Genomic DNA, 16,492 nt, shown 5'->3' on the forward strand with positions numbered 1-16,492 from the left:
GGAGACTGGCAGTCCAAGGTCACCATGGTGCCAGTCTCCTCAGGTTCTGGTGAGTTCCCTGTTCTTCACCTACGGATGGCCACCTTCTTGCCATCAAAGGGTAGAGAGAGGAAGCACTGATGTCTGTCTCTCTTCATAAAAGAGCCCTAAGTCCCTCAGGAGACTCCACCTCCATGACCTTATCTAAACTAATTACCACCCAAGGATCCCCACCTCCAAATACCAGTACACTGGAGGTTAGAGCTTCAACCTATGAATTCTCAGGGACACAAACGCCAAGTCCATCACTGCTTTCCTAGCTCAAGTGTGTTCTTACACTATTTTGTGGGTACATACTCACTGGCCTCCTTCTACCTGTTTCTTTTTTAAACCAACATAAAATTGAAGCCAAGAGACTCATTTAGCATATAATGAATTATCAGGTGCTTTGAAGGATTTACGTTGAAGCTTTTACTGATCAAATGATAACTTACACCACTGTTTAGTTAATAAAATGACCCCCCAAAAACTCCATTGTTAAAAGGAAACAAAATAAAGTTGACCGTGAAATACCAATTAATTTGATTAACAGCCTTCTATTTTAAAGTACATTATAGAAATCTGTTCATTTTTTTCCCCCTCAACTCTGAAATGCTTATTCCTGAAAGCTAATGTTACCATTTTTATTTCTGGCAGGTATAAGGACTTGACATTTTGAAATTCTGAAATTCTGGCTATCTTAAGGGACAGTGGATAATTACTTAGATAATGGAATAATATAAATGATACTTGAAATTTGCATGGTGCTTTATAGTTCATATTATTTATAAAGTGCTTTTTTGAAATACTCAAGATAGAACCTAAGGAAAACCCTCAGACTCAGAGAAGTTTGGGGATAAGGCCACCCAGCTGTCGGCATGGTAAATCCTGCTTCTGACTTAGAGACCCCTTAGTTCTTCTGTCAGAATGCAGCAGAATCTTCTGATTTATAAGAATCACATGAAAAAGAACACAAAAAAGTAGAATATATGGTCAGTACAGGAAAAGGAGTTCTTCGTAAGTGACTTGGAAACTAAAACAAATGATGATTTTGAGGCTTGTATCATCACAAGCTCTAATTGAGTTGTTGAGGGAATCCCTGGGTGGCTCAGCGGTTTAGTGCCGCCTTCAGCCCAGGGCATGATCCTGGAGACACGGGATCGAGTCCCACGTCAGGCTCCCTGTGTGGAGCCTGCTTCTCCCTCTGCCTGTTTCTCTGCCTCTCCCTCTGTGTGTGTGTGTCTCATGAATAAATAAATAAAATCATTTAAAAAATAAATAAATAATTGAGTTGTTGATACTGAGTTTGGCAAAGAACAAATATTCTGGTTGGCTAGGTAGGGACATATTGACTGAAAGGATTAGGTAGCTTACTTGAGCCCTAATAAAAGATAACGAAAAAAGAGGACCTGACTTTAATTGACACTGTTTCATGGAAAAAGGCAACCAGTGTTTTTATTCATTTACTGATTGAATATTTATTGAGCATTTATTAACTTCTAGAGAACAAAGACAAGAAAGAAGCTTAAATTCTGGTGGGAGAGAAGTTTCTATTTCATTGCAGGCATCATGCTGGGTTTGATACTCTTTCAAAAGTCCGACGACAGCCTCTGCCATTATCATATTTCCAATTTAAAGATGAAGAAATTGAGTCTCAGGAGGTTGCCTAATATTACACAGCCAGTAAGCATCAGGAATGGTAACTAAACCTTGTTCTGTCTGACCCGTTTACCCCATAGTTCCACTACTATACCATCTCCCAATTCACCCTTTTTATGAGGATACTTTGCCAAATGTCAGCATTAGTAATATTAGAGCCCTTAGGTTTGCTCATCACTCACTTGCTTTTTTTCCAAGCAGTTATTTTGTAGTACAGGGCTTAGCTATGTCTTCAAAGGAAATTACATGTGATATGTTTAGTCTGAATTGGTAGCACAAATGACTACTTCCCCTCAGTAACAACAGGAAGACTCTTAATGGGCGCTTATCTTCAGAATGTGATTCTGATAAGCAATTGCCTCTTTAATAGTGTAGTCTGTGTAATAGCAAAGGACAACCAATTATAATCAGGCACTGTCTGCCAAGGTTGACTTTTGGCGGTGGTGCCAGAGAAACACATAGATTTTGTGAAGGGACAGAATTCGGAAGGTGACATCAAGGGAGAAAAAAAATAGATAAAAAGGAGGCAAGACAATTTCCCACATCCTGATCAGCTACAGTGAAACATCTTGCAAACTGATGATCAGCAGCAGCTTGTCGCTGTGCTCTGTCCTAGCAGGTTAGAGTTGGCACCTGCCAAGTGGTATCATCCTCTTGTTTCTTATCACACTAAGGTTTTGACTTTGTCCGGCCCCAGGGAAGGGGCCATAATCATGTTTAGTATGTGTTTGGCCAAATCCCAGACTAGTTGCTGGGAGGTGACATCTCTTCATTGCCTAGGTGAACTTAGCATTGTTTTTAAGATTTCCTGCGGTGGAGTCATCACTACCATCATTCATTTTCTGTTCCCTTTGCAGAGAGATGTGAAATCCTAGTGTCATGGTGGAGAATCTGTGGCTCTTATAGCCTCATGGCCTTGGTGCCACTGTCTACCTAGCTGTGAAACCTTGGGCGCGGGACTTATGTCTCTCTATTTTCTCATCTGTAAAATGGGGATAGCAATAGAACTCACTTCATAGAATCTGTGAGTGAAGCACTTAGGCCAGTACCTAGCCCATGGTAAATGCTACATGTATTAAGGACTGTTTTTTTTTTTTTTTTTTTGTATTAAGGACTGTTACTAGGATTGTTGTTTTTACTGATACAAACATCTTATCATGCTGTACTTAAATTGGTCACCATTGTTTTCTTAGCACCATATGGCAGGTGAATAGGAACATTTACTTTTAGATTCCTAGTACTTTGCCTATGAATGTTGACACATTTATATCAGCCATGGAAGACCTTGTGAATTTAATAAAACAATGCATGGAGGAGTAGTGAGGCACGGAGGATACAGTGTGTGGTATTTTAGTCAGTTGAGGACGCAGTAACGAAAATACCATAGACTGGGTAGCAGATAACAGCAATTTACTTCTCACAGTTCTGGAGACTAGAAGTCTGAGATCAAGGCACCAGCGGATCTGTGGCTGGTGAGGACCTGTTTCCTGTTTGCAGGTGCCCTCTCTCTTGCTGTATCTTCACATTGCCAAAAGAGATCATCTCTCTCATGACTCATGATGGCACTCATTCACTAGGGCTCTACCATCAAGACCTAGTAATTTCCTGAGGTCCCAACTTCTAAACAACATCACATTGGGTTGTCACCATGAGTTTTAGGGGGACATAGCATTCAGTCCCTGGCGCTTGGGAAGAAGAGCAGCAGAAAACACATAGGTGGCTCATATCTCAGGTAGGTATAGACCTTGGGAATAGGCTCATCACCTCTGCATCTGATCTTGCAGGTGCCTACCTGTGTCTTTCCTCTTGTTCACAGCCTTGAGTCAGTGTAGCTGCTGTGACTCATGTTGTATATGAGGGATTTCTCAGTGCTGAGACAATGGGGACATGGAAACCAGTTGGGACATAAATCGGTATTTGCAGATATGAAATGCTACTCTCAGACCTGTTGTTTACCTTCAACTATTTTTACTGTGCAGACAAAGAAGGCAACTGCTATTCATTTCTCTTTTTTTTTTTTCTTGGTTTTGCTTTGATGCTATTGCCACATGCTTTGTATTTTCTTTTGTATAAGTAGTCCTAAATCAGGTAACTGTGTCATGTTAGCCTTAAAATTAAACAATGTCAGGCTTAATTTTCTCAACAACAAAAAGCAAAGAAGAAGAAGAAAGAAAAAAGGAAAAGGCATCACCACCAGCATATCAAACATTTTACAGAATGAACAGCAGACAGGGATACATTAATAAGCACACTATTCGTAAAGTGGAATCCAGTGGGTGCCATGCCATACCCAGAGAACAACAGTGGTAGAAAATAAGCTGTGTCATTTTTTACTGACTTGTTCTTTCGGTGATTGAGGCATTTCATTGCACAACCAGGAAAATAATAGGTTGCTTTCACAATGGGAGAAATTTAACAAATGCTCAGTCGTTCACCTACATCATCACTGTCGTTGGCAAGAGCTTTACTATATGATATTGATGCCTTGCTTCTTTCTTATTGCCGTATTCTTTTCAGATTCAATCTGTCTGCAATGGGCCACTAAACATTTCAATTTGCTACCTGTAGAGCTGGATTGCAATGTTCAGGCTGAAATGAGAGAGAAATGGATTTAGTGAAACTCAAAGTAGAGAGTTTCATGGATTTTTGAAGAAGGAGGCACAAACTGAAATCCACAGATAAGATACACGTGATCACTTTTGAGTGGCTCAAAGAAGCACATGGTATTCAGTGATTCAAGGGTGTTTATAGGGAAAATAGACTCAACTGGATATTGATAAGACCCCCTGCAATTTGAGGAACACAGACTCTGCTGGCTTGGGCTCTGCTTGCCTATAGTCAGGGCCGTTATACTAGCCCTTGAATACTTCTAATGCTGTGCTCCTTTAGGTGTTCTTAGGAAACTCAGCTACTAAAGAAGAAGGTGGAAGTCCAAATTATTTTCTGGCCCAATCAAACTGAAAGGATTTTTATTCCAGAATTGGAGGAAAGGTTTTCTGTGCTTGGCAGGTTTAAAGGAAGATAACCTGAGGACAAGCTGACTGTGGAGGAGTGAAGAGCCAAGAGAATCACAGACAACTGGAACAAGAGCCTTGATTTTACTGTGCCTGCAGCCCTTGCCACCTTTGGGACTTACTGTATGAGAAAATAGACTGTCTTACTGGTGCTGCTGAAAGCATACTGGTGGATAGATCACCTCGAATGGTTGTATTCCATAGTCTATTGTACATTCATGTATATGGTATCACTTTAGAAAACCATCCTGTAAGTTAGCAAACACCATTGCCATCTTAACAGAGTGGAAACGAAGGATCTAGTTAGTGGTGAAGTGACTTGTCTAAGGATTAGAGTTCCTCATCTTTGGAATGGAACTCTCACTCTCTTTACCATTCATATCATATTTGCTGTCAGAATGTAAAAATACTACTGGACTACAAAGAATAGTACTGGATGTTAACTTCTACTCTGTCACTGTAGGAGTTATAGAGAAAGACATCCCGTGTCTGGGCCTCGGTTTTCTCTTCCTTGTCATGGAGTAGATTGTGTCTGTGGATCTCCAGTTTTTTTGGTATAAACCTGATTGCATTAATGTGTTTTCTCCATGTTTGTGTTGTCTTCTCTCAAAATCATCATAATATTCACAAAAGAGCAACAGTTTCTTGCCAGGTTGTGTAAATAGAGGAAAGCTAGAAGGCAGAGGATAGCAATTATGGATAACTTCACACTGAGCATTCTTGGCTTTGGAATGCCAAGCCAGGTGTTTGGGGACTTCAGGGGCCTAAATTGTCCTCCTGTTTCTTGCTGCCACCCCTGAATGCACCCAATTGGAAATGGTCTTTCTTCACCTGAGTGTAGATTACAAAAATGGATCTGGTCTGTGACTCCTTTCCCTGCTGACCCTAAAGTAGCCATGAAAATCTTTAATGTTTTCCAGTGATTGAGGGGGAGTGGGGTAAGTGGAGTGGTAAGATTGAGATTCAACAAATGAAAGAGATCCCAGGTTAAGGATTAAAAGGAAAAGTTAGACTTAAACATAAAGGCCCCCATAGTTTAGGTGCATTTGGGGACTTAATCTTTTCTTTGACCTATTCCTGCTCTTCTATATTTTTCTTTTAATTCCTATGTTGCTTCTTAGGGACTTTCTGACCTAATTAACTGTGATGAATTCAAAGATTCTTCTTACTTTTGCATCTTGTGTGTTGTTTTACCAGACATTGCTTGCTTGCCTGTCTTCTTTTCACTATTAGGGTCATTGGGGCAGGATGCAAAAGGGAGGGTCTTAGGGTGCCAGAGCCTTTAATTATTTTATTTGGGGCAGATTGGGTATTTGTGGTACAGACACATGACAGGTAACTTCTCATAGCAACTCTTAGTCTAGAAAGCATATTTCTTCATAGGACAGTTAATGTCAAATAGCCATATTATTTCTGTTGAAATTGGAAGCACCATTTCTAGGTGATGCACAGTCATTAAAGCATTTAGCTTTGCCTTGAGTTACATAGAAAGCATACCAAATCCCAATCAAGATTTTTTTTTCTTAAAAACATGGTAAGTTCTCAAAGACTATGTGTTAGAATACTACCTTGAGAGGTTTGTCCTAACATTGATAGTTATTAAATATCCCTTTCTACAAGCATTCCATTCATTCATTCATTCATTCATTCATTCAGCAAATAGTTATTGAAATCTTCCTGTTGGCAGAGCACTACTAAGTGCTGGAGACAGAGCCATGAAAAACTTGGCACTGCACTCTACTCTCAATATGGCAGAAAGAAGGAATTGAACAAGTGGTTGCAAGGGCTTGTTAGAGAATTGGAACACCTGTGCATGGGAGCAGCTCTTGTGTGAACACAACCTATTTATAAACGTGGTCTTAGAGAATTTTGAGAGAAGAGAGCACATCTTTGGAAGGATCTGTGAGAGAAATCCTCCCTGATCACTGTAGAAGTATACAGTTTTGCACATCTGGCCTTGCCTGTTAGACTGGAAGACTTAAAATTATTTTTAATATAGATCTGATCTCCCGCTGTAAAATATTAAAATATCCCCTGATTGAAGCTTTCTCCTAGAATATTTCTGTGTAATTAGTTTTTGAAAAAATATTAGTTCTAGAAAATGTTATTTAAAAGTAGATTTCTTCATTTGCCAATATTTCACACAACCTCTGTGTTCCTTAGACTCAGATATAAATAAAGAAACAATAAATTATTTTTTAGTTCATTTTAAGTTGGGTGACTTGTTTTAGGCTTGATAGCAAATTATTCTATTTGATACTTTCCAGAGATTTAGATTTGGCTGTTAAAAAAAAGAAAGAAAGGAAGAAAGAAAAGAAAAGAAGAAAAGAAAAAAGGGGGAAAAAAAAACAAGAAAAAGAGGCCCAGACGAGATGAATTGTTAGAATTTCTGAAAGGTTCACTACTCTTTCTTACCCTTTCAGGTGGCTAATGCCAGAGAATGAAATCAGTAAAATTGCCCCTTTCTGTGTAACTCAAGGTCGATACTGGTAAAAGAACTGAAAATTAAGTGAGCTTTATAATTTTACAAGTGATAGGAATCATCTCCTTTTAAATTAGCACTATTCATTTAATAACTAAAGAGTTGTTGTATTTCTCTCATTCAGTTGTAGAAGTTTTCTCTCTTTTAGTCTGGTTCATTCATCAAGGCCCAAGAAGACTGTGAGTATTCTGTCCATGGGAACCCCCCCTTCTCCCCACACCATCTGGGAAGCTCTCCATGGTCTTCTCCCCATTCCCTTCTGTAGTTCTGTATGATTTTATTATAATATACCACTTATAAATCCATTTTTTTGTTATGTTAGGAGCTCCTTGTATCAGAACAGTGTTATTGTAAACCCAGGGCCCAACACAGGGCTTAGCATATACTGGGTGCTGATATATATGTGATGGTGGATGAAATGTGGCCCTCTGAGGAACAATATATGCATACATTCTTATACACATACAGCCAACAAATATATATCAAATGCTGTGTGTTCAGGGTTGCCCCTCAGTCTGTTAAAGGTGCTAAATATATAGGGTTTCTCCCCCACGTTTGGGAAGATTAAAATTTCAATGGAATCTACATGCATATTGGTAGACAAGATGCCTTAACTAATGGTGATATATATCAAAGATGTGCTTTGTTCAGATGCTATGGTTTAGAGGCTCAAGGATCCCACTTCAATAAGGAGAATCAGAAACTTTTTCATAGAAAAAATGGGATTTTTAGCTCAACCTTGAAAGAGTGGATAAGGTGTATGCCAAAAGACACCATAGATGATGGTTTTGTCCATTCGATTCCATCCAGATCTCAAAGACTGGCTTCACAACAATAAACAGATAATCCTGCTTATTGCACTAGTGTTCAAGAGTTTGGGCCCTGGAATTAGAGATTTTAATTCAAATTCTTGCTTGCCCACTTAACTGGCTCTGTGACTGTAGACTTTACACCTCTCTAAGCCTCAGTATTCTGAAATGTGAAATTAGAATAATAATAACTGATTCTTCGTAGGATTGTAGTGAGGATTTCATTTATTATTTATTTATTTATTTATTTATTTTTAGATTTTTAAAAATTTATTCATGAGAGACACACAGAGAGAGAGAGGCAGAGACAGAGAGAGACAGAGGAGAGAGAGAGAGAGAGAGAGAGAGAGAGAGAGAGGCAGAGACACAGGCAGAGGGAGAAACAGGCTCCATGCAGGGAGCCCAACATGGGACTCGATCCCGGGTCTCCAAGATCATGCCCTGGGCTGAAGTTGGCGCTAAACCGCTGAGCCACCTGGGCTGCCCTGTAGTGAGGATTTAAATAAAACAGATGGCGACACCTAGTAAATATTCAGTGAACATTAGCCATAAAGGAATGATAATGATTCTTCAGGAAAGGGAATAGTGAGAATGTTTGTGTGAGAGCAGGTGTGTTCTAGGGACAGTGAGTGGACCAGTTTGTTCAGGGTAAGGACTCATTTTGGGGAAAATAGGACTGGATTTGTGGTGGGCCCTTAATATAAGACTAAAGAGTCATCCTTCAGTCAGTTTGGAGCCATTGAAGATTTTCTTGGCAAAATATGACAGATAGAGGAATTTTTCTGAAAAATAATGTGGTAGTAGGCATTCCAGGTATATTAAAAGGTAAAGAAACTGAAAGCAGGAAGACCTTGTAGGCTAAAAATAATTTATTTTCCAGGAAGCTGTGGATTTGAGTTGCTTGAACTTTGACTTCCATTCAGTTTACCATTAGCCCTCATCTAGTTAGTTATAATCTTAGCTGCAGTATGCTTTCAGACCTTTGTCCATCTGCTGTTACTCTTCGTTGTATGCACAGCTTGAGGCTGCATTGTAAAAACAGTTAAAAATTATTTTTAATAAGGTAGGCTAATAAGGTAGGTAAAACTATATATATAATATATGTATTATATATATTATATGTATATTACATATATGTATGTATATGGCATTTCTCTAAAGTGGATTTTGGTGATTTCTCATTAAATTGAATTGACAGAAATTTAGAAATAGTGCTATCCCTTTTCAAGAAATAAACATTTTTATATTTAATAAAATATGAGCCTGAGTGGCTCCATTGGCTAAGCATTCATCTGACTCTTGATTTTGGCTCAGTTCATGATCTCAGGGTCATGAGATGGAGCCTACTTCAGGGAGCTCCTCCCTCTCTCTCTCCCTCTCTCTCTCTGTCTGTCCCTCTACCCCCTGCTTGTGCATGCACTATTTCGAATGAATGAATGAATGAAGTCAGAGTTTTTAAAAAGTTTGAAATATCTTGTTTAGCATTTTGTTTTTCAACCCTGCCTAGCATGATAGAGACTAATCAAGAAATGATAGATGGATGAATGAGTTGATGGGTTCCGAAGCAATCCAAAATGAATGGCCTTTTCCCCACTGGATTATACTTGGTTATATATGGTTGTCTGATGTATCTCCCACCATTACCTCCACTGGACTGTGGCCTCTCAGGGCAAAGATTGTGCCTCTTTACTCAGTGTATCCTTAGTTCCTTGCTTAATGCCTAGAGTAGTCTTTCAGTATTTCTTGACTAAGTGAATCTATCCCTGAAATAAGGTTAAACAAGGGATTTTAAGAGAGTACATTACTGGTAAAGGACTGTTCTCAGCCTTGGGAGAGGCTAAGATCCCTTAGCTTTAGTTTCCTTATCTGTAAAAATGTGTATAGCACTATTTTCTACTAAATAATAGTTAAAACATAATAAAAAATATTTCTGAATTATAATTAAATCTGAGGGTTTTTATTTCATGAGTGTTGCCTGTGAAAATTCAAGGCACAACCACCAATAAGGAAACACCATTTTTGGGAACCTTGAAAATTAAAGTGAGTTAATTTACCAGCAAACTCAGTTTATTCAGGAATAGGAGAGGAATTACAATTAGAGATAAGCAAACTGTGACAGCCATAGACAAGTCTGGAGAACAAAGGAGAGGAGCTTACATAAAGGAAAGGGGACAGGTGGGAAGGGGTTGCCCTGACAAAGAGTCCACTGGAGGAGGCCAGGAATGGATGGCTTCTCATTGGCTGAATTGGAGGAAATCTTTCTTTCTCTTGCTGGGGTAGTAATGTAAGGTTTCTCTCATTGGAGAATGCAAGGGAAGTGTATGCCTATTGAAGCCTACAGTGAAATCAAGTGGTAGCGTGTGAGAGTGCCCCTCAAAGCTTTATTTCAAGTGAGGTTTCATTTTCACAACTTTCACAAGCAAACCAGTCAACCTTAGAATCTGATTTTGAAGGTATTTTCTTATTCATGTAAAACAAAAAGAAATAGTTACTTGGATATCTCAGGCTGTACAATTTCTAGAAATTTCTGACAATGTAGTAGATTTGTCCTTCCTCAGTTCCTCAGTTCCTCAGTTGCTCAGTTAAAGTAGAGAAGAAAAAACCCATAACTTTTAAGAGGGACAGCACAATATTTTGTTTTAACTTGCTGATACTTATGGCAGCCCAGCTGTGGTGTTTAGCAAACAGTAATGTTTCCATGGTAGATAAGCAGAACATAGACCACTTGGAGATGTGGAAAAATTAACATTCCAGCAAGGGGATAGATAATTTGAGATTGACTTGACTGCCATTTGAAATGAGCCACCTCCAAAATAGAGGAGTGTTCCTCAGGGTTTTAAATTTATCTGATAATTTCAGGGAGAAATAACTTGGAGCTAAAATAGAACTTCTTAGTATTAAATAGGACCCTTCAGTTTTTCTATAGTAAACATGGAACCAAGTTTCATGTTACAATGTCATTTTGCTCTATTCCTTTTGCCTCTGGTAGACTTGTCATTACATTTATTATCTACATCCAATTAAGGGAGAAATGGAGAACTTGAAATTCAAAGACCACCTTCTTTTTGTTACTAAATTAATGGACTGTCCTTGGTTTTGGGTGAAGATGAGAAAATGTGGCTTTTCATTTCCTTTTTTTTTTTTTTTTCATTAAGATTAAGGAAAACACATTTTGTCCATTTATCAGTGTGGCATCACCTTGCAGTTTAGTATCTTCCATACTCTTAGGAGCTTATTATAAAGAAAATTACTTTGAAACATCATCAAGCATATACATTCTGAGTGTTACCTATTTGGGGTTCATAGAGTACCCTTAGGGAAAGAACCAGGAGTCAAAACTGATAATTGGAACCATTAATAATATAGAGAATCTCATTTCATATGGAGGCAGTGTGATGTGGCAAAAAAAAAAAAAAATATATATATATATATATATATATAAATATATACATATTTATATATATATATATGTTTGGCAGTCAAGAGGTATCGTTCCTATTCCTAATATTGTTACCATGTCACAGACTGGATTTTATCACAGTAGACATAGGTCACTATAAGATTCAGGGAAATAAAAATGCAGATGTAACACAATGCTGAGTATAAGATGCAGTTTTAGACTTTGCAATCAACCAGAAACACCAGGTCTTTTCGTGACCTCCTAGTGAGTCAAGTGTCTGTTTCACATGTAACCCCTGGGCAGCTACATACATGGTCAGAAGACGTTTGTTGGGAGACAATTTTCCATGGCTTTCTTGGGTTTCTTTGTGTCTTGTGAACAGAAAAGCAGGACACGGTGGACTTTTGTTGTGGATAGTCCTCTCAATGGTGGTTGTTCCGCGAACAGCTGAACCAAGAAAAAGTCTCTCTAGAACCAAGGATAAGTTTATTTGCCATTCAGTATCATAAAAATGATGTCTTGTGATAGAGAGCAAAGACTGGGCAGGTTTGCTTACCGCTCATAATAAAGGATTAGGTTTCCTGACCCCAGGAGTCCCCTCTTGTCCTGGACCCACTCTGTCATTCATTACCTGACCCTCATCATGGGGCTCTGTGGGAAGTAGGCACAAGGAACCAGAGCAAGGAAATGATGGTGCTCTGGCTGCTGCTGTTGCTGCACGTGGTAAAATGTCGTTTGTCTCTGATCCAGAGGGCTGGTTGTTTTTTGGTTTGGGTTTTTTGTTTTGTTTTTGTTTTTGTTTTCCCTGCCAGCATTCTTAAAACTGTGGCAGACTAACTTGTTAGCTTACAAGTAGGGCAAAACTCAAACCCATCACAACTCTTGACAGAGCTGACTTTGAACTTCCTGATTTTGAAGGAGGGTACAAAGATAAAGTTAGACACTGAGGCTCTTGGCAACTGCATGTAAGGACTGGCATGCCTGCCTTCTGATAGCAAGAAGGGGTCAGACCTCAAGATAGAAAATGTAACTTTAAAATTTCTTGCTAAACAAGGCTGCCTAGGTGGTTGCATCAGTTAAGCATCCAACTCGTGATCTCGGCTCATGCCGTGATCTCAGGGTTGTGAGTTGGGGCCTTGCTTGAGAATCTCTCTCTCCCTCTCCCTCTACCGTGACCCCTGACTCATGCTAGCCCACAGTCTCTCTCTCTCTCTCTCTCTCTCTCTCTCTCTCTCTCCCTCCCTCCCTCTCTCTCTCTCTCTCTCCGGAAAAAAAAATTCTTGCTAAACAGACCTTACCTATACCACACATTTGGGATGTATCTTAAAACTATTGTTTCATTGCAGTGAAACATTGGAAATCTATTGATAAGGCACTTTGATTTTGAAAGTTAAAGATTTCTTTAAAGATTTTTTTCTTCTGTAGAAAAAAAAAATCCAGATTCCGCAGACTGAGAAATGTTAAAGAAGAAATGTATCCTTTTCACAAGGAAAGGCAAACTGGCTATTGTTAAACTCTGCTTTGGGCAATTACGTGGCTCTATCAGTAGCCAATTTGGAAAGATTATAGAAACTTTAGGCCTTTGGTATTATATAAGTGGTGCAGTAAAGCAGGAGTGATAACTGTTAGGTACTTCAGCTTGAATTCTGGGCATTTTAAAGGTCATCGGGAAAGGGAGAATAATCCATTAATTTTTACTAGTGTTCATTTAAGCATCCTCCATGAAAATCAATATAAAATTTCCCTGCCGTTCAAAATGCAAAGTGGTGTATAATATCACTACTCCAAACTGCCCTAAATTGTTGAATTTTTAAACAAGCCAGCTTTGAGTTATGTCCTTACCACATAAATTTAGCTTCTCAGATTGGATTATTGCCATATGGTTGCAATAGCAAGAAAAATAAATTTATGTCAATCTGAATTCTACTTCTGCATTTATTATTTAAGCTGCCCTTAACCTTTTCCTAGGTCAGTGATCATCTCATGGATTTGCTCTTATTCGTATACCTCAGAGGACAAAAATTCCTTTCTTTATGGGTATTATTTATAAGTTAAATGTTACTTCTCCACTTACATTAGTAATTATTTACCTGCTTTGGAATTCATACATTACAAATTTGCCAAATGAAAGTTGTCAGATGGGTGCATATATTTGTGCTATTCCTCTGTTGCCCATTAGGAGCTGGTTTGGAAAAATAAAAAGTGTTTAGAAGGGCAGAGGAGAGGTCAGGTGATCTGTATGAAAGTCTGTCTGGCTGCAGCTGGCACCAGCTGACCTCCTGGAGCCTCCTCCAACCTTGAGCTGTTGTGTTAACCCTTTTACCTCCGTTGTTTTTCCTTCATTAAATCCTCAGTGGAGTCTTTGGTGTGGAGAAACCGAGCACTGTTTCAGAGATAAATATTGTCTCTCTTGGGGCAGCAGTATGACAATACCTCTTGACCTGATCATGAGTAATATCCTGAGTTACTAAGGAAGTTTAACTTTTTTCCATAATGACTTCTCAAAATTTAAAGTGAAGCCCTGAGTTATATAAAACAAAAAATCTGTAAAAAATATATGTTTTATTTATTTTTTAGAGAGAGCAAAAGAGAGAGAGAGAGCACAAGCGTCAGGGAGGGGCAGAGGGAAAAGCAGATTCCCTGCTGACCAGGAAGCCCAACATGGGACTCGATCCAGGACCCTGGGATCATGACCTGAGTGGAAGGCAGAGCCAACTGAGCCATCTAGGTGCCTCAAACAAAAAATCTTACATGTGATTGCTAGTCATGTCACTCTAAATTATGTGACTCCAGAATCCCATTATCAAGATTAATGAATAACCCCAGGCCGGCAGATCTGGCAATGCAAATTTGCCCTTGGGCTGGTAAATATAGGTTTGGGCTGGATTCTCCAAGCTGAGATTTCCAGTCTTATACCCTATCTTGTTGAATAAGGTGAGACGCAAAAGGACTCAACTGGATCTGTTGAGAAACTTTTGCTGTATCAGTTACTCCAAAGTCAACTGGAAGATCTCAGTCAGACTGGGCTTTGGTAGGAGTAAAAGACAAAATTTTAAACCCACATCTGGAAGATAGGTTAGCAAGGCAGACTTTAAAACAGAACCTCCTCCATCTTAATCCTTCTGGAGCCTCTTCTGCAAGGTATTCTTATTCATTCATTCAGCAAATATTTATTGAGGTCCTACTGTGTACCTGATGTAAAGTTCTGGAGGTATGTCAGAGAACAAAGCCGACAAAATTCCTGCTTCTTGGAGCTTATACTCTGGTGGGAAAACACAAATATTAAGAATGTCATATCTATTTTATTAGTGAATAATAAAATATAGATGCAATAATAGTTCAGTTGGTGACAAGTACCAAGAAGACAGGTAAAGTGAATGATGAGCCAGGGAGGAAAGTGTTCTCTATGAAGTTGTTATCTGAGCAGAGACCAAAGGAAGTAAGGAAATGATTCATACAGATATCTGGAGACAGATGTTTAGGTAGAAGGAATAGCAAGTGCAGTGCCTGAAACCCTTAGTATTTGGAGTGTTCGCTTACTGTTCTGAGGGCTCTGTGGGAGGACCCATAAGATTAGAACACAACAAATAATGAGAGGTGAAAGGCAATGAGGCCAGAGAAGTTTATGGGGGACTGGGGATAAGAGATGGTCATATAATAGGCCTTAGCAAAGACACTGATGTTGAATAAAAAAGAAAGTTAATGGAAGTTTTCAAGAAGTGGAGGGAGATGATCGTAGATTTTAAAGCAGTGCTGAGCAACAGAACTTTATGTGATGTTGGAAATGTTCTAAAACCTGCAGTGTCCAGTAAGGTAGCCACTGACCACTTGTGGCTGCTGCACACTTGAACTGGGGCTAATGCACCTAAGGAACTGATTTTTTTTTTATTTAATAGGATTATAATTTGAATAGCAGCATGTGCCCAGTGACTAGCATATTGGACAGAAATAGTAGGGAATGTTACGTTCTGTGGGGAATGTTATGTAGGGAGGTAGAGGGATAGAAGCAAGGAGAAGACTTTGAAATTGAGTGTAATAATCCAAACTGAGAGTTAGCATTTTTTTTTTTGTAATGTGCCAGATAGTAAAAGTTTAGGCTTTACAGGTCACATGGTGTTCCTTACCACTACTCAAGAGTGCCATTGTAGCATGAAAGCAGGACAGACAATATGTAGATGAACTAAAATGGTCATGTTGGGGATCCCTGGGTGGCTCAGCAGTTTGGCACTTGCCTTTGGCCCAGGGCGTGATCCTGGGGTCCCGTGATCAAGTCCCACATCGGGCTTCCTGCATGGAGCCTGCTTCTCCTCTGTCTGTGTCTCTGCCTCTCTCTCTCTGTCTGTCTGTCTGTCTGTCTCTCTCATGAATAAATAAATAAAATCTTAAAAAAAATAAAATAAAATGGTCGTGTTTCAAAAATTCTTTATTGGTTGGTCAGATTTGACCTCTGATGTGGATGACGGGGGTCTGTGACTTGGACCAGGAGGTGCTTTAAAGGTCATGTTGACAGGAGCTTGCATATGGAATGTGAAAGAGAAGACTAAAGCAGTGCCTTGCAGGGGCTTGTCCTCTCCATTTGTAAAATAGAGTTGCCAGCTACTAAGATGGAGAAGACCTGATAAGAGCCTGGAAGGAGAGACCCAGTTTGATTTTGGCCTTGTTAAGTTTCATCTGTCCAGTTGGCATCCAGGGGGGACCTAGAGTTGAGAGAAGTCTAGACTGTTACAGAGATGCAGTTGATAGTCATTGAAATGTATGGCATTAAACCCACGAGATGAATAAGATCTCCTAGAGTGAGAGTCTGCTGGGGAAGAGGAAAGGTCTGAGTGCTAACCCCTGGCATCCTCTAGTGTGTAGAGGTAAAATGGGTAAGGAAACCACACAACCAAGGAGAATGTAAGGAAAGATCCAGAGCCACCCGGAAAGTGATGTTATAGCAACCAAATGGAAGTGTGTCAGAGACATTCATCAGTACTTACCAAATGCTCCTGAAACATAGTGGGCATGTGTATGTATATAGTGGAGTCAGTGAATCACTGGGCACCCACTACTCTATTCGGACTTCTGTTGAGACGTAACATCTAAATTCCCTGTTCAGAAGCTTTTAATG

General features: G+C 39.3%; 1 protein-coding gene across 6 annotated transcripts in view; it reads left to right on the plus strand.

Moving 5' to 3' along the window:
- The window catches only part of EXOC4 (exocyst complex component 4), a 747,424-nt gene that overhangs the window by 410,062 nt on the left and 320,870 nt on the right, over window positions 1–16,492 (plus strand). The window contains exon 11 of one of the 6 annotated variants that reach the window (XM_077857393.1): window positions 4,687–5,140. The exons of 4 other annotated variants lie outside the window; for them this stretch is intronic. In XM_077857393.1, the coding sequence (XP_077713519.1) occupies window positions 4,687–4,702 (16 nt within the window). In that variant the 3' untranslated portion in view covers window positions 4,703–5,140. Of the gene's footprint in view, window positions 1–4,194; window positions 4,238–4,686; window positions 5,141–16,492 lie in introns of those variants that run through there. One more of the 6 variants, XM_077857392.1, reaches the window with a different exon arrangement.

The sequence above is a fragment of the Canis aureus genome, chromosome 18 (assembly GCF_053574225.1).
Source record: "Canis aureus isolate CA01 chromosome 18, VMU_Caureus_v.1.0, whole genome shotgun sequence".
NCBI lineage: Eukaryota > Metazoa > Chordata > Mammalia > Carnivora > Canidae > Canis > Canis aureus.